Genomic DNA, 18,930 nt, shown 5'->3' on the forward strand with positions numbered 1-18,930 from the left:
ACTCTATCATTTCTATCTGTTGTTCCTAGTTATGCTTTCTGAGGCCAAGTAGAATGAATCTCATCCCTATTCCATGTCAGACTTTTTTATTTATTTGAAAACATCTATCATGTACCCTCTGAGTCTTTCCTTCTATTGGCTAAGCATCAGCAGACAATATAAAAACATGTATTTATTTCTTTTATTGTTGAATTTTATTTTTTTCACTGAAGACAGTTACAGATATCACAACTTCATCCCTCCCATGTAATCTTTCCTTAGCACAAAGAAAAACAGAAGCAAAAGCCATAACTAAAAATGGATAAGAGTAGATTCTACAAACACAATCTCCCTCCTATTTACAAAAAGAATGAAAGTGACCTTCCAATAATGGTTTTTTTTTTCATGGTGTAGGGGGGGAAGGCAATAAGCATTTATATAGCATCTAGTACATGCCTTATTATTTTACAAATATGATCTTGTGATTCTCACAACTCTGTGGGGTGGGAACTTTATTATTGAGGAAACAGGCAAACAGAGGTTAAGTGTCTTGTCTAGGGTCACATAGCTAGCTAAGTGTCTGAGACAGATTTTGAACTCGAATCTTCCTAACACAAGGCCTAGCACTCTATCTACTATGATGCCTAACTGCCTTTCTCTTGTTGTTTTGTTGGCTTTTTCTAAATGTTTAAAAATTCCCCCCCATCTTAATAGTATTTTTTTCCCAATTATATGTAGATATAGTTTTCTACATTCTTTTTTGTAAGATTCTGAATTCCAAATTTTTCCCCCTCCCTACCTCACCCCACCCAAAGACAGCATGCAATTTGCCATAGGTTATATAGTACAATCCAAAACATGAATTTAAAATGGTACCTTTTAAAAAAAAATTATGTAATTCTGTCAGGTAGACAGGGTGGCTATTACCCTTCCCACCTTATGGATAAAGAAAATAAAAGAAATGTTAGATGAATAAAAATATTTTATTAAATACATTTTGTTTATAACATTTCAGTTGAATCTGCAAGGATCACATAAGTAAATAATGGCAGAGCTAGGACTAAAACTAAGGCTTTCCTAATTCCTGGCTTAATCTTTTAATCATTATTGCATCCCTCTTGTGATAGGAACAATATTGTTTAGGGTTCTGGCACATAAGCTAGACTTGCTTTTCCTAAGGTCCTACCCTTACACGTTAAGTTAGTTTTTCCTTCATTAAGTATTCAAACTAAGGCTTAGGTGTCAAATTTGCTTCCTGGTAGCTGGAACAGAAAAACAGTCAGGGCATGATGGGATTGAGTTCTTCCCTCAGCCCTCTGAATGACCAATATCAATATAGGAGAGCTGCATTCAGATAAATCAAGACTATATCCTGGATGAATATCTTTTCCCTCCTCTGAATGTCCATCCCCTGATATGGCTAAGTAGATGTCCTTTTGTTAACTGTTAGATGGACTATGAATTGTCTCACTTCATTTTAAATCTGAAGCACAGACACTCAACTTGCCTGGTCAGACAGGGACTCACTTGTCTGGTCACATGTGGTCTTCCATATCTATTCTCTCACCAACACAATACTTACTTTTACAGTTGTAAGATCTATATTTTATCTTTGTCAGCATTATTATCTATATTCTAGTATATTTAAAAGTCTTCACCCAGATGGAATGGAGTTCTGATATAAAGCACTAAAGAGTACTGAAAGAAAAACACAATATTGCTCTAGGTTTCCTTTGAAACATGACAAAAAAAATCATCTTATTTGCCATGAAACCACGTTAATAGTCTACTTGCAGGACTAGGGCTTGAAGGGTTTCTCTTAAGAGACATTGACAAAGGGGCAGCTAGGTGGCGCAGTGGATAAAGCACCGGCCCTGGATTCAGGAGGACCTCATTTCAAATCCAGCCTTAGATACTTGACGCTTACTAGCTGTGTGACCCTGGGCAAGTCACTTAACCCTCATTGCCCCACAAAAAAAAAAAAAAAAGAGAGACATTGACAAGTTGCCTATTGCTAAGTCAAATGAACAGTCAGAGCTCCATCTTTCCCTTCCATAATGCTGTTATACCTAGATTTCACATAAAAGGTTAATATCATAGAATCACTCACACCCATCACTGAAAAACCTCTCCATTTTGTTTGCATATTGTTGTTCACATAGATTCTACTATCCTTCTTAAGGGCAGCAAACATTTTCTCTAAACTTTGAATTTCTCCAAAGATCTAGGACCAGCACTCTATACACAGAAGGCATTTAATAAATAATATACGTTTAAAGAGTGGACTAGTTAGTTTTGTCTTGGTTTCTACTCTTGTAATTGCTCCTACTTGACTCAGATTAGGGCTCATTATTCCTGAAGCATGTAATGAAGGGAACTATAATCCAACTGAACTCATATTTATTGAGTGCTTTCTATGTATATGACACTATGCTGGGTAAAGGGGCTACAAAGACAAGATTTCCCTGAGGAATTTATTGTGGGGATAAAACATTTATAAATATTACGTGTTTTATTTGTATTTATTCTATAACTTGTCTTCCCCATTAAAATGTAAAGTCCTTGTGAATAGGGATTGTTTCATTCACTGTCTCTGTATCTCCAGCACCTAACATAGCATTTGGCACAGAATAAGTACTTAATGAAATGTTGTTAATTTATTAAACATGTAACTAGGTTAGCACATACATATTAAGGAAGGAGAAAGCATTAGCAACCAATGGACAAAAATGCTTCCATGATGTCAGTTTTGAAGGGAGATGGGCACATTCTAGGAGGTGGAAGTGAAGAGCTTGAAGATAGCCTGTGCAAAGTAGGAAACAGATTGCCAAGTTCATGGAAAAGCACACAGGCTGGTTTGTATGAAACGAGGAATATGAAGGGGAATAATAAAGTCTGATTTGTGAAGAGCTTTAAATGACACGCTGAGTTTATATAATATACTAAAAACAATAGGTTCTTGACTAGGGGAGTAATATGGTGATTTTGGCAACTGTGTGGAGGATGACTTGTAAAGGCTAAAGATGTAAGGCAGAGGGACCAATTAGGAGGCTATTACAATGGTTCAGATGAAATGTGATAAAGGCCTAAACTGGTGTGGTGGCCATGTGAATGCAGGAAGGGTGATGTGCATATGGAATCAGTAAGACAAGTGCTGTTGGATCATAAACCAGACCTTTAAGACTAAAGTGAAGAGGATCCAGCATTTATGAAATTTAGACAGGTACTTTATGGATATAGATGGTCTCATCTCATTTTGGGGTGTTGTTTTTTTTTTTTAATGGGACTTTGTATACATAATAAATGTCAAGCTTAAGTGTGTCCCTGGATGGTATCTATAGCCGAGTTGCTCACAAGGTCTATTTTTTCTTCTTGTTCTAATCTGCAATGGGAAGTCTTCATTAAGGACCCTGGAAGCTCTGCTTTATCTTTACAGTAATGATGAAACCAGCTCACTTGGCATTATTACCTTTTAAACAGAAAAGTCAACAAATGAACCAAAATACTTATCTTTCAGAAGGGCTTGGGATTTATTAGGGAAAAAAACACACAATATTAATTTTTATTTCTTCTTTAGGTGCATTTTGGTGCCTTCAAAATCTATTCTGTTGTAGATAGACTATAGAGGAACAAAAGTGAAGTAATGCATCTCAACTCTTACAGAAAATAAAAGATTTACATTAATAATCACACTGTCCATCTTATCAATGTGTCATTCTGATATTCTGATATTTTCTTAAAGAAATTATTTCATTGCTCAAGTTTCATATCTGGTTCATGAATATTAATACCTGATACAATGAAAACACTTAAATATAGAATACTGTATTTCTAATGTAGAACCTGCATTTAAAAACTGATTTCTGCGTATAATTATACATGTATGAATATCAGTTACATTTCAAGTGCAAACATAGAGGTATATCTAAAAGCTAACCAACTTTTAGGAAAAAGATTTGGCAAGGTTTAGAATGCCATTCTATTCTTCTTTCATATAACCTAAGTATACAATTATTTATGCAAAATTTTTTCCTAATTGCACATTAAAGAAAAAAAATGTGTTAATGAAAGAAAATTTAACATTCTCTATTTTCCCTCTAAGTTTTAGATGTGTCTCTTTAAAGAATGATTTAACACTACAGGAAGTTAACATTTATATATTTCAAAAAAGCTGTAATTTTTATGTAACACTGCAGGTGACTTCTATTCTGATAGACATATTGAGTAGAATGAACACAGTTTATATTACAAATGCACTGTACAAATATGAAGTTAGAAAGTAATTCTTATCACTTACCAGCAATACTGCACAGACTTTAAATTATGACTGATTTAAAGCAAAAAAACTGTCTCCATCTTCAGTAGACAAAATCTTTAAGAAGTTACCGTCCCTTCACTTTTTGGTGTTTCTTTATCTTGTTCTTTTTGATTGCAGAGTGCAAAATATTCGTGGACAAATTGTCTACACATAGGGCACTGCTGAAAATACTTAACACAGCCATCACACAAGCATGTGTGTCTACACGGCAAGAGTACCCAATTCACCTTCCCGTTCTGGCAAACAACACAGTCTTTGCTATTTTCTTCATATTGTTCCACTTCGCTTTCAGCCAGTCCAGCTTTTTCCAACAAATGTCTGTCAGTACTTTGCTCTTCTGGAGAGGAATTACTCAATGATGGCGTATTACTATTTGCAGACATGAAAAGTTGCTAAAGAGCAAATAAATAGATTTAAATATGATTATAAATTGAATTCAGTATTTATAGTCAAAGGTTATAAGAGGTAGCCAAAACTAATTATGACTTAGTAAGGTCAAGGAAAGGTTGAATTCATAGGTAGGAAGAAATGAAAAGGAAATGTGGGAGATTATTTCTTTCTCAAAGTAGATCTCAAAACTTCATAGTTAATTTCTTATATTTTTGGTGATTGGATTGCATATACATCAGATCTTTTCCCTCTAAAACGTCTATTGTTATTTTAACCTAGGCACATAGATAATGCTGCTAATAACATCAACAGTGGGCACATGTATCAAATGAGAATAAACTTCATATCAAAAATTTGACTCACAAAATTTACCATGAAACTACTACTGAAATAATGTACTTACTGTAAGACTCAATGATCTATTTTAAATCATTATTCTGCTACTCTTGAAGACAAAAAGAAAAGATTATATATAAGACACAGCTTACCTTAAGGTCATGGAATTGGCCTTGAGCCAGTAGTACATACTGATATAATATTCTGCAGGAAAGTTTGTATTTCTTATCAGGAATATGAATCACAGTCACCATTGAGATCTAAAAGCAAAATCAGTTAGTATTTTACTTCCTATTTGCATCATTCTACATATGCAGGGAAACAAATACAACAAAAATAAAATTAAGATGAAGATAAATCAGAAGTACTCCAAGTTAGTGACTTACTAATAAGTCTTTCTTTGGAAAGTAATTACCTCTTCCTATATTATTTTTTAATTGTACTTAAACCTTTTTGATAAATATGTTATTGTAAATTAGCTTAAAAAGACCTGGTTAATGTTGGGGCTTTTTGTATAGTGCATAGAATGCTGGACTTGAAATCAGAAAATCTGAAATCTGGCTTCTGACAATTTACTAGCTCTGTGATCCTGGGCAAGTCACTTAATCTCTGCCTAAGTTTCTTCTCTGTAAAATGGGAATAATAATAGCACCTACTTCCCAGGGTTGTTGGAGGACAAAATGAGATAATATTTGTAAAGCACTTTGCAAGCCTTAAAATGCTATATAAATGCTGACTATTAATAGTATTAATATTTCACAAATGTTTTAAAAAGAATTATATCCCCTAAAATTAAATATAAAATCCATGAACTGTCAATATTTTTTTTAAGAACACAACCAATATTTTTAAAGGAAGAAAGCAATAGATTTCATAGATAAGGAATCGAATCACAAAACTTCAGAGAATATAATTCGTCTTATGGCAAGTAAATATCACAACCACATAGATAAGAGAGAAGTTATAATCACTCCTAATGATGGGAGTTTCTCTACCTCACTACAAGAAACTGTGAGTTTTGTTCTCAGAAGAAAAGTCAACAAAGATTAAGGAAATATGAAAGTATAATATTTAAACAGCGTTGGCTCCTGTTAAGAGATTGTAACATTCCTAAAAAAAAAAACCTGTTAAAACCAGTATTTTGCACATCTATTTTACAATAATGAAGGAATTCATTAATTTGGCCAAATTTGTTATACTGTTCGAGTAAATCACGATACACTTCAATGCCTCAAAGTTTCAAGGAATCTGTGATTTCACTGGCATCAGTACTTCCTGCATTCATATCACAAATCATTCGTGTCCTCTTGTTCTATAAGAATCTTGTCCATGTCTTTCCAGAAATTCTTCATAAGAGATGTATCCAATGTGCTGGAGGCTTTCCTTTGGCTTTTAGTATTTTGTGTATAATGTTTAGGCTATCTGTTATCTCTCACTCTTGCTATGTGACTAGCCCATCTCCTTAGTCAAATATACGTTCCTGATGATGTCTTTTACACCTCTTTCGTACAGAGGCCAGCCTTGACAATATGTCACAGCCTGCTTATACCATTTGGTTCAATACATATTGTAGTCTACTATCTTGAAATGAAATAGAAGACTGTTTTCAATGAGGCACATCTTATGCTATTTTTAACATAGATATAATTAAAATGAGTGTTCAGAGGTCCTAGTTTAACTAAGATTGCCAATATTTTAGACTTCAAAAATATGATAACCAAGCAATGGAGAAGGAACAGACTGATTGCATATGAACAACAGTTGTTGGCAAGTATCTGATTGATTAAAAAAAATAGAACCAGTATGCTCTGACATTTTAAAAAGAAGATAGGCATTCAAATATTGGTTGTTCTCATGTCTATAGAATTATGTGGCAATTTTGAGATTAATGTACGACAAAGCATGTTAAGAACTGTTCATAAAACCGGAAAAAAAATTAGTTGCTTTTGCAAAAAATTTACTTGGTCATCACCCAATAGAACTATAGCCAGCAGGAATGATTTGGGGTCATCTTCCTTAGGTCTTTCTGCCTACATGGTAGGAAGCCTTTTGTATGCTATGACTAATGTGCGAAGTGAGAGAAATGGGATATATCATTCCTTCTTTTAGGAAAAAAAAGTAGCAAGAGTAACCAGGAAGAGTAGTCCTTTCATTCATGTTCTCCTGGGCTACATAATAGATGTAGTCAACCATATTTTTTGAGTCTTTTTATATTACATTTGAATCTTACATGAATGGAAATAATTAGCAATATAATTTAAAAGTGAAAATGGCCTCTGTCATGTTGCTATTTTAATAACTCCTAATCACATATGAAAGACTTCACTTCCTTATTTCTGAATTCCAATAAAATTATCATAGTACTTTAACAAATTGGTCATTATAATTAAGACAGAATTTATGACTAGAGACAAAATAGTCAAGTCAGTAACAAATTAGCATTTATTAAACACCTACTATGTGCTAAACACTTGGTTAAGCACTGGGAATACAAAGAAAAACAAACAAAACAAATAGTCCCTGTCCTCAAGGAGTTTGCAGTCTTGTGGGGAGACAATAACCAAACATCTTTGTACAACAAGCTATATACAGATTAAATTGAAGATAACATTATGATTATTTTGATATCTTACATTTTGATAATCTTATGATACTTTGAAGGCAAGTTCTAATCAGGTTATACTTCCAACAAGTAACATACACAGAACTTGATGTGTATGACTATGCTGTCCATGCAGAGTCATATGCCATATTTACTGAAAATGTTGATTAGGGCAAACCAACTATGTCACATGAAGAACATTCAAAACCATTTTTAGTTCTACATCTCCAAATGAAATAGTAAAGAGGAATTTCCAAGAGTTGCTGGGTTCAGACAGTCATGAAGGATGGGATATTGTCTTCTGTGAAGATAACAAGGCAAAACTAAGGAAATAAGGCACTGTAGAAATTTCTGTATATGCCCAATATTGATCCCCAAAAGTTCATACTGGGCAGGTATGATTCAAATGTACATGCCTAGTGAGATATGCTTCTCAAAAGCAATGTATATGAACAATATGTTAAAAAGCAATATTTTGTTAAGTACTAGTAAGGTGGGAGATGATACATACTTGGAAGGAGGTCACAAAAACAAATAAAATATTTGCCCTCAAAGAACTTATGATCTTTCAGACAGGTTAAGGCAAGTACACAAACATCTATCATAAAAAGCTCTATAAGAGTAATACAAAGAGTAGTAGGAGGTTTCATCTGCTAGTGCCTCCCCGTATTCCCATTATCCTGTATTTACTTTATGGATACATGTTTTTACTGATACAATGTAAGCTTTTTGAAGGCGAGAAATGCTTTAATTTTTGTCTTTATATACCCTAGGACTAGTACTTTGCCTGGAATAAGTAAACCATAAATGCTTGTTAATTGATTGAGATATCATTTACAATTTTTCCCTGGTTGGTGAGCATGGAGAAGTTAGCAAGAAAGACTTCATTAAGGAGGTAGTATTGGAAGGTCTTGTGATTAAATCAAATTTTGGTTAACTGACTTTGTGAGTCAAAATATGACAACTGTGGAAGGATAATTTTGTTTCTAATATATTTTACAACTCAACAGTTCTCAAAATATCTTGACAGACTGATGTCTTATTATATGATTATAATTAATCTTGTTAATCCCTCTTGAGACAGAGGCAGGTATAATTGCTCCAAGATATCCAATAGTGTCTGAATTAAAAACTTAGGTCTCTTATTAGTTCAATGTTCTAGAATAGTGGTCTACAAAGTGCGGGACATGGCCTGGGAACTATGTGATCAACCATCAGAAGACAGGAAGATAGCTCACATCTTCCCCTCTCCTCAACAGCCAGTTAAAGAGCTTCATCTTCCTTTTTTTTTTTTTTTGTCTCCTGTCCTATCATTATTTTTATTAAGCTCATTGAGAACAAGAACTGTGTCACTTTTCATCTTTGTCTTTCTAATGCAAAGTACAGGGCATTCCACATAATTAATAAATAATCATTGAATGAGCTTCATCTTCCTTAATCCTCCATAATACTTCATCCCCCACTCCCTGTCTTCCTTCCTCCCAATCTTCCCCATTTTGAACCCTGCCTTGGCCACTCAAGGAAGTTACAATATACCTGCAGCAGCTATGCAGCTGCCATTAGGCTCCTCCTTTCTCATTAATGTAATGGTAGCACTACCATTGCCCCCATTCCTTAATCACCTCCTGGCTATGGTGCTCCCAGAAGTTTCATGCCCTAGGGCAATAACCAGTAAAAGCCCTGCTTCTTTCTCAAGTTTTTTTGGGGTGGAACAAAGAGTGGCACAGGCCATGAATGAGTGATCAGAGATATCATTAAATTTTCTTTTTCTCCAAACCCACTTCTCTTCCAAACTTGCTAATTACTGAGGAGGGCACCACAATCCTTTCGGTCACCCAGGTTCACAACCTTGGGCCAGCAACCAGTCCTCACTCTCCCTGACCTTGCATATCTAATCAGTTGCCAAATCTTTGCAGACAGAAGTTTCCACTGAATGATCAGGTTGAAGGCCAGATTGCCAAAGGTTTAGAAGAGAATGAGAGGAGGTGAAGTGGAAGCACCAACTGCAGATTACTTTCTCAAGTAGTTTAGCCAGAAAAGGCAGGAGGAGAAATTTAGAATGATAGCTAGCAGGGATAGTAGAACATATGAAGGTATTGTAAGGATGGAGAGAAATGAAAGATTAGAGGGAGGAGATAACAGTAGAGGCAATATGCTGGAGAAGATAGGAATGAATAGGATAAAAGATACATGTAAAGGAGTTGGGCTTGGCAAGGAGAAGGGACCCCTTTTCATTAAAGACTATGGTGCTTGCCCCAGTTACCAGAACTGCTAGTTACACAGTTCACTAGGATTTCTAGGGCTCCCTGATTTCAAATGGCAATTGAGGGAAAGGAGAGGGAGAAGGAGAAGACTGATGGGCAGGTTCAAGTTAGTCAAAGGCTAAAAGGTTAGTCAAGTTATTCAAAGTTAGTCAAAGAAGTATAGACACATCTTGATATAGAAGGAAGAATGTAGAAACTGAGAGTATTCTAATAAATAAGGGGTTCTAACCATCTGAATTTAATGATAAAGAATGCTAAATAAAATAGGGGCATCTGGGTGGTGCAGTAGATAGAGCACCAGCCCTGGAGTTAGGAGGACCTGAGTTCAAATCTGGACTCAGACACTTGACACTTACTAGCTTTGTGACTCTGGGCAAGTCACTTAACCCTAAGTGCCTCACAAACAAAACAAAACAAAAACAGAAAAAGAATGCTAAAATTGCATTTAAATTTTACCTTCAAGGAAAGTGTACCCCCCAAAAAAGCAAGCTACAAACATATAATTACATGTCACAAATAGATTTTAGTATATCAAAGTGATTTTAACAAATCCAAACTCAAAGGAATTCAAGTTCCAAAGGGGAATGAAATTACCTCAATTTAAGAGTGAAAATAAGGGTTCTTTTTATTTTAGCAAAATAAAAATTAAAAATCATCATCATATTAATGTTCTATGGGAATTTAAAAAATTACTTACAATATCATAAAGTCTTTGGGAATCTTCATCAGCTAAAGTCAGAAGTGCTACCAGTGGATACTGAGATCTAGGAACAATGCCAAAATCTTCAATTTTAGCATCACTTGGTAATTGACAATATTTTTCTTCTTTGCTGTTTTTCTTTACACTTTTTTTTTGTACATGTAAAGGGAAAATAACCACTGCCATTGCAAACAAAGATATATAATAAGTTAAAAATGAGAAAAACTAATTTAGCAAAGTCTCATCTTACCCACCAATTTCAAAGTCCCAAATGCTCACAATATATATCATATATAAGATCAAAAGGATACAAATGTTGTTCTCGATAGACATATTTGCTATATATAGCATGTTCTAGTGCCTGTGGAGTATTTATTCTGGAGACATAAACGTGCTTCTGCAGTGCTTCATACAGTTCTTGAACATCACAACCCCAGTAGCAGGTAAGGATGCTTTCTTCAATACAATCAGGTGTTAATGCTATGCCATCTATAAAAAAAAGAAAAAAGAAAAAAACCCATTACCTAATAGATCCTTAAATGTAATTATACATTATGAAAGAGAAAAGTTCTTCACTTCTCCTGGACAGGTTAGTGTCAGCTCTTCTAGCAATTGGTACAAAGCTTGTGTTTCCTGAGTTGAATGAAAAAGGCCAAAAGCTATGAGTTCTTGTTTTTGTTCTATTTCTTCACCACAGATAAAATGTTGTCACAGAGTCTTAAAGAAGATGGACGGGAAGTCCATTAACTTCATTTCAGGTAACAATCTCTACCTGTAAACTCTAGTGGATTATTTGCATGCGATAAGCTTGAAAAATTACCACTATTTTTCCCCCAGTAGAAAGTCCTACTCATGAACACAAGTGTTTTTCGAAAGGCTCATTTTTTTAAAAAAGTACTGCAATATTGACAACTGTTGTTTGTGCACACTAATGGTATGTATAAACCAAAACAGCATATGATGCAAAAAATATATATACTTGTTTCTAGAATACGTTTTCCTTATATTTGAATATGTATTCCTGGGTCTGACACTTAGGGGCTAGTTGTGACTATGGACAACCTACTTCTGAGCTTCAGTTTACCCATCTGTAAAAAAATAGTGAATAATATTTATACTAACAACCTCATAGAGCTGTTTTGAAGAAAACACACCTTCAAGTGCTATATAAGTGAGAATTATATATGCACTACAATCAGATAATTCATCTTGAACAAAACAATTAAGTAACATATTTATTCAAGCAATATTTACAAAGTGTAAGACTCTGTGCAAGGCTCTGAGAGAAATAAAAAAATCTAAAGAAGACAAATCTGTCTTCTTACAGTTTGCAGTATTGGTGGGTAAGTGCATTAGAGAGTTACAAACCAAATGTCCTATATAAAGTTTGAGGGAGAAGGGAGGAGAGAGAGGATCAATCAGGGAAGGGGAGGAGGTGGCATATGAATTCTGCTTTAAAAGAAGGATAGGAATTAACAGACTCCAGGCACAGAGAATTGCACAAACGAAAAAGGTAAAGAGTATAAGAAGTGTTGTAGGGTAGGAAGGACAGAGAGATTGGCTGGAGCACAGAGTACACGGATATTAGTAATATTAGAATGTAAAGGGTGGATGGTACCAGATTTCAGATGATCTTGAATTTAAGGAATAAAGGAGATGTTGGAGAATTTTGAGGAAGGATGGGATCTGACCTATGTATAAGAAAGAATATTCTGGTAAGAGGATATGATGTGTATATTGCACAAGGGAAAGAATGGAGGATGAATCTGTTAGAAAGCTGTTGAAAAAAATCAAGTCAGGAAGCAATGAAGGGCTCTACTATGGTGGTGACAATGGAAATAGAGGAGAAGTAACAAATATAAGAGACTCACAGAAGTGAAACAGACAGTACTTGATAACTAAATGATAGGGTCTGAGAGATTAAGGAGAGAAAAAAAATCAAAGACTTACAAAAAGGTTACAAAAACGGGAGACAATGAATGGCGGTGTCAAAAACAATTATGGGATATCAGAAGTAGATTTTTTGGAGGAAAAGTTGGACTTTGGAATATTTATTTAGAGTTACCAGGAAATATCTAGATAGAGATCTTCTGTAAGCAATTTGAGGTATGGGTCAGGCGCTCAGGAAAGGTCCCCCTAGAGATTTGAGCTTTATTTGCATAGAGGTTGATGATGAAGTAATAGAAGTAAATGAGATTTCTAAAGGAGGAAGGGAGTTAGAGAAGAAAAAGGCCAAGGTCAGGCTATTGAAAAAGATCCACATAAACGGGTTCTGAAAAAGAATGAGGAAACAGAAGGAACTAGTAAAAAAAAAAAATAAGATTTTACTTAGAAGTTCAAAATCTGCCCATTTTTCTCTTCTTATAAACTTTGTATGATGGGATCAGGGAGCTTTTTATTATTATTATTTTTTTTTAACACCAAGCAAACCTTCCTTAGAATAGATACTGGTTAGTAGAAAAGATGTTCTTATGGAAAAGTAAAGAATGAATTTTAACTCAGTTGTGTTAATACACACACACACACACACAGAGCTCCCTCTAGTCAAGAAAATGTAATTAAGCAGAGTATTAAGTATATTTTTATATTATTAATTAAAAATTACTGTAGTTAGCAAGTCATCAATGCAAAAATTGTCCTTGCTTAAGATTTTAATTTTTTTTTTTTTTTTGGTGAGGCAATTGGGGTTAAGTGACTTGCCCAGCGTCACACAGCTGGTAAGTGTTAAGTGTCAGAGGCTGGATTTGAACTCAGGTACTCCTGAATCCAGGGCCAGTGCCTTATCCACTGCGCCATATAGCTGCTCCCAAGATTTTAATTTTTAAGTATATATTTAAAGGATACAATATGTTTCAATACTTCAGTGAAATCACTGGTCCATCAATAGTTACTCCCTCTACCTGCAGACTGATCTGCAGATCTATCTCTCTATCCACAACTATCGCTCTATTCTTATCCTATGTAATTCTTCCACAGAGGATGTAACTGACATGCTGGGAACCTTCTTCTAGTCTTTAAATTTCATTGTACAAGATTTGGGCTGTTATCCTCATTCTGAAGACAACTGGCCTTTTGTGTTCACATATTATATTAGTGTCTTTTATGCGACTTTGGCCATGAAAGTTATGATTGATAATGTCCTGATTTACTAATATTCACTATTTCTTTCCATTTTCCTTTGGTTTATCTGTAATTTTAATTCCGATGAGATATTGCTGCTCCATAACTTGCTGACTATTCTCTGACTATTCAATTCATCGCTCATATTGAGTCTCCAAGATGTAGGTACTGAGGTACTATCTCAAAGGTCTTACTATTAAGTGGCACCTAGTAATCTGGGAAATATGCATTCTTCACAACTTGGATATTTGTTTTAATTACTATGTAAATCTCTTTTGAGAGGTTCTGGTATCTCTTATAAGAGGTTCTTTATTGCTCTAGGATTCAACGCAATCTACAAATAAGGGCATGCAGAGAACCTCATATGGTGTGAGTATATGTGTGTATGTGTATGTATAAAGAGAGAGAATCCCTTTTCCATTTAGAGTTTCTGTAGAATGTCAACTAGTGAATATCTTTCCATACTTTCAAGAAAAATTAATTTTTTGCTCTTAATCTCAATATTTATAGATAGATAGAAACTCAAATACAGAAGTTTTAAAGATCTAATCATGCAAAAATGGACCAAATTCTGTCTTTAACTTTACACAGGTCAGAATTCAGTCTCAAGATTTTACATGTATTCAGTAGTCAATTTTAAATTCGGGAAATGAAAATCCAGCCAAAGTCAAACATAGCCACTGAGTAAATAGGGAAATATTCCACTAACAGGACTGAAAATATTTACTTTAAATTACTTATTTTTCTCTAATCACATCAGAACCATACAAGGGTTTCCCTTTTGCTTATTTTAATGGAGGGGGAATAATAGGCAGAAGAAAGAGAAAAAGAAATGCTTGTTAACTAAAAACGAAAACATTAAAGAAATATACAAGAAAAAGGAAATGGAAAGGGACTGCAAGTAAGGAAAGTGTACACATAAAACTATATGGAGAAAGAGTAGAATAGAAAAGAATAAAAGTATGAGTCTTATATTATTTCTAAAATGGAAACCAATACAAAAAATGTTTAGGGAAAATAAAGGCAAACCAGAGTGAAAGGAAAATGAAAGAAAAAGGGAAAGGAAGAGGGCAATGCAAGAAAAAAGATGAGAAGGAGAGGAAACATGGGGAGAAGGAAAGAAGAGAAATGAGCATATGGAGAAAGGAAAGGAAAAAAATTAAAGGATACAAGGAAAAAATCATGCTATGCCAAAATGGAAACTTTTGTCCTTTTTCTTAAAAAGTACTTTGAATACTATAGAGGAAAAAAAGATGAAGGACTAAAACAATGAATGAATGAATGAAAAAAACATTTATTAAGTGCTTACTTTGTACTAAGCACTATGCCAATTGCTAGGAATATAAACAGAACATCAAAACAGTCTGTGCTCTCAAGGATTTCATACTCTATTTGGGAGAAATACATACAGGAGGGTTCAATTGCAGTGGGGATAGAAAGGACCAATCACACAAGGATACAGCTGAAAGATTGCTAGGGGTCCTTAGGGTACACTGGCATGTAATTCCTAAGAGTCTAGAGGACACAGGGCCATGGAGGATAATAAGGTCTGCTGGTCCCTCCTCAAGGCTCAGTATATTCCATGTGCTGAGAGAGTGGGATGAAGACACAACAAAGGCAGTATTAGCACTTTTCTAAAAAAAAGTGTACACACTATAAAGTCTATCATAAATTCCATGAACCTTAATACTGTTTTGGCTATTCTGGAATTTTAAAGTTTCAATTTTAAAATTTTTGGGGGGGCAATGAGGTTTAAGTGCCTTGCCCAGGGTCACATAGCTAGTAAGTGTCAAGTGTTTGAGGCCGAATTTGACCTCAGGTCCTCTTGAATCCATGGCTGGTACTTTATCTACTGTGCCACCTAGCTGTCCCATGGAATTTTAGAAAGACAATGAATTGCCAAGAATCTGACATGCTTTAGAGATATGAATGCCAATTAAAACATTGTTACCTTCTTGAAGTGAAAATGGTAGGGATTTTTATTTGTGGATTTCTCCTCCACATTCAACACTTACAAAACAGATAAATTAGATGCTATTGTTTTGCATCTATGCATCTGCTTACAGGTTAGAGGATGAAAGAAAAGAAGAAAGTTAAAATCCTATTAGGCAATACTATCTGATTCAGAACTGAAAATAAAATATTCGTGAAAGTACCACAATGAAAAAGCTGAGTCTATAAAAGTCTATTCCAATCAAGTATCTAAGAATATATATGCATCAAGTGAAAGGTTTGTATTGAAAACTGAACTTCCTGCTTTGTTCCACATTGATTCCCTTCAGTAAGAAAGGATTTCAGAGGTCAGTGGTACCAGAGTACCAGCCTCATGTAGCAAAAACCCCTCCCTTTTAACAACAACAAAAAGTCACCTCTCCTTTCACTTTTCATAAAACAACCTAAGCAAATAATTTTCTTGGCTAACATTTTATGAAAATACAATTAAGAATTTATTACAATTATACCACATAATCTTAAATACATAATAAAATAACATATAATTGTTGTTAATAACATCCCTTATAATTTTCATAGTCATAACTCATAAAACAATAAACGTAACATGATTGTGATGGGTGGGATGAGTTTTTGGCGCAAGGTTTCTAAAAATTCAAGGACAATGGTGATACTGCTACTCATAATTCTTTTTCAACCATTAATCAAGAAAGATATTTTGTCTTTATAATAGCTGTAGCAGAAAACCATGTTTCACAAAAATAAGGTGCTATAAGGTAGTAAAATTTGTATTGCTTTGTTTGATCAATCAGAAAACTGCTTATTCATGTGTAGCCAAAAGATAATAAGATTTTTGGGTTCAAACATTCATTTTAATGTAATATCAAGATAAGTCTAATGTTCTTTTTCAGACTATAGTGTAAGACCAAATGTACCATTTATCTGAGACAAATAGTTCCTTATTCATTCATGTTGAGAGAATATTTGTTTTTTAAATAAAATGAAAATTCTTTCTGCAGATTGGATAAGTGACTAATAACCAAGTCATGATTTTTACCATTTCACTTGCAGAGCAAGTATTTTGTAAATTGGGAAGCATAAAAAAATTATTTGATAAATTTATCATCACAATTCTATCTTTTTTCATAAATTTAGTCACTTTATCTCTCTGGATGATTATATGATTCTGAGGTCTGTGCAATGACTTGTGTATTAATTTTTTTCCAAAAATGCCAAATATACAAATTTTAGGAAGAAATTTTTGTCAATAAGTGAATTTGCTTTATTTCTATTATTTTCATTAGAAAAAATGGCATTTCTTTTTTAGCTCAATTACCCTCCAAGATACTATAGCATGAGAAAACTAGCATATTTCACAATAATGTACTCTGTATCTAAATGGTCCCAAAGCTTTGCAGAGTCTTCCTTTTAAAATATGCTAATCTGCTATTAAAAAAAATAAAGTTGACCATCTTAGAATTTGAAAAACCATTCTCATTCATATGTTTCTGCCTTTTGGACATTTCCAAATAATTGTTCTGTACTTATTTCAAATTCAACAAATCCAAACAGAACATTATGTTTTCCTCAAAACAAATCCCTTTTCCCTCTCCTGTTTCTGTTGAGGGTACCACCTACTAGTTGTCCAGGTCTACCAGTTTGGGATCATACTTAATTCTTCATTGTCATTCACCTTATATATTTAAGCAACTGCTAAGTCTTACCAATTCTGCTTCCACATTAGCCATCTCCCTCATTCAGGCCCTTCTCATCTCTCTCCTGGACTATGATAACAGCTTGCTAACTAGTGTCCCTGTCTCCAGACTTTCCCATTAACAAACCATTCTCCATATAGCTGCAAAAGTGATATTCCTAAAGCACAAGACCAACCATATCATTCACCCTTTTCAAGAGGTTCCAATGGTTTCCTATTTTCTCTAAGATCAATGCAAACTTTCCTGTTTGGAATTATCAGAGAGAAGGCATTAGAAATAAGGGGGATTGGTGAAGGCTTCCTGTTGAAGGTGGTATTTTAGTTGGCACTTGAAGCCAGTGAGTCAGGGCAGAGGAAGAAGAGTATTCTAGGCATTGGGGACAAGCCAGGGAAAATGCCAGGAGCTGAGAAATGGAATATCTTGTTTGTGAAAGAGCAGGTGTCACTGGATGGCAGATTAAGTGTTTGGGAAGTAGGTTGTAAGAAGCCTGGAAGGGCAGGAAAGGCTAGGTTATGAAGAATTTTGAATGCCAAACAGACTATTTTGTATTTAATACTTGAGGAAATAGGGGGCCCCTGGGGTTTTTGATTAGAGTGTAAGATAATAGGAATCTGTGCTTTAGGAAAATCACTTTAGTTGGCTGAATGTACGATGGACTGCATATACATTACTACATTTCACTGGTCTTTTCGTTCCCCACATAGATGACTGTTTTGTACATGCTTGGAATGTACTCCCTTTTTCACTTCTGCCTCTTAGAATCCCTTCGAATCTGCTTCAACACCTACAAAACCCTATCCTGACCCCCTTGGTTGCTAGTGCCTTAATTCCCTTTCCAATTGCATTTACTTTGTCCATACTCTGCATCTACTTTAATATAGAGAGGTTTTCTCTTGCAACAGGTTCTTAAGAATTGGACTATTGAATTTTTAATTTTTATATCTCCAACACCTAGCACAGAGCCTGCAGCAGAAAAGTTGTTCAAAAAATGCTTGCTGATTGATCGCCAAAACAAATGATTGTCAAGCATTCAATGTATCCAAATTGTACAAGGCACTACATTTTTAACTAGTATTTGTAAACCTACATTTTGTTTTAACACCAACTGACTCTTTGGTAAAGAATCCAATGTAATTTTCTCACATTATATCATATTCATTTTTTAAAAATCACTTGTCAATTATATAGAAAATTTCTCTGAATGTAACACTGCCATCAATAAATTTCCAAAGTAAATCTTTTTTAACATGTTTCAACAAAATATTATATATAAATAATCAAATGTGCATTCTCAACTATATGCAAAATACAAACATTTTAGTTTCTCAAATAGTTGCCCATGAGCATCCTCAAACATAAAGGCAACTCTTTTCTTCTTATCATATTATCTACAAGTGTAATCAAATTTGCTTTGTATATGATCTGACAAGCATTAATTTCAACCATATCAATAGCTACAGATAGCATCAATGTTCCTCCTAGCTGATACAACTTTTTACATTTAGCAATTATATATTGAGGAACACTTAACCTGGTTTGCCTCAGTTTCCTCA

General features: G+C 34.4%; 1 protein-coding gene across 2 annotated transcripts in view; it reads right to left on the reverse strand.

Moving 5' to 3' along the window:
* Positions 1-209: 209 nt before the first annotated feature.
* The window catches only part of CGRRF1 (cell growth regulator with ring finger domain 1), a 64,791-nt gene continuing 46,070 nt past the window's right edge, over positions 210-18,930 (reverse strand). For both annotated transcript variants that reach the window (XM_043988290.1, XM_043988291.1), the window contains exons 3-6: positions 10,901-11,078; positions 10,587-10,734; positions 5,176-5,283; positions 210-4,689 (exon numbers count right to left, since the gene is read on the reverse strand). In XM_043988290.1, the coding sequence (XP_043844225.1) occupies positions 4,354-4,689; positions 5,176-5,283; positions 10,587-10,734; positions 10,901-11,078 (770 nt within the window). In that variant the 3' untranslated portion in view covers positions 210-4,353. The remainder of the gene's footprint in view (positions 4,690-5,175; positions 5,284-10,586; positions 10,735-10,900; positions 11,079-18,930) is intronic.

Source organism: Dromiciops gliroides, chromosome 2 (genome assembly GCF_019393635.1).
Source record: "Dromiciops gliroides isolate mDroGli1 chromosome 2, mDroGli1.pri, whole genome shotgun sequence".
Classification (NCBI taxonomy): Eukaryota; Metazoa; Chordata; class Mammalia; order Microbiotheria; family Microbiotheriidae; genus Dromiciops; species Dromiciops gliroides.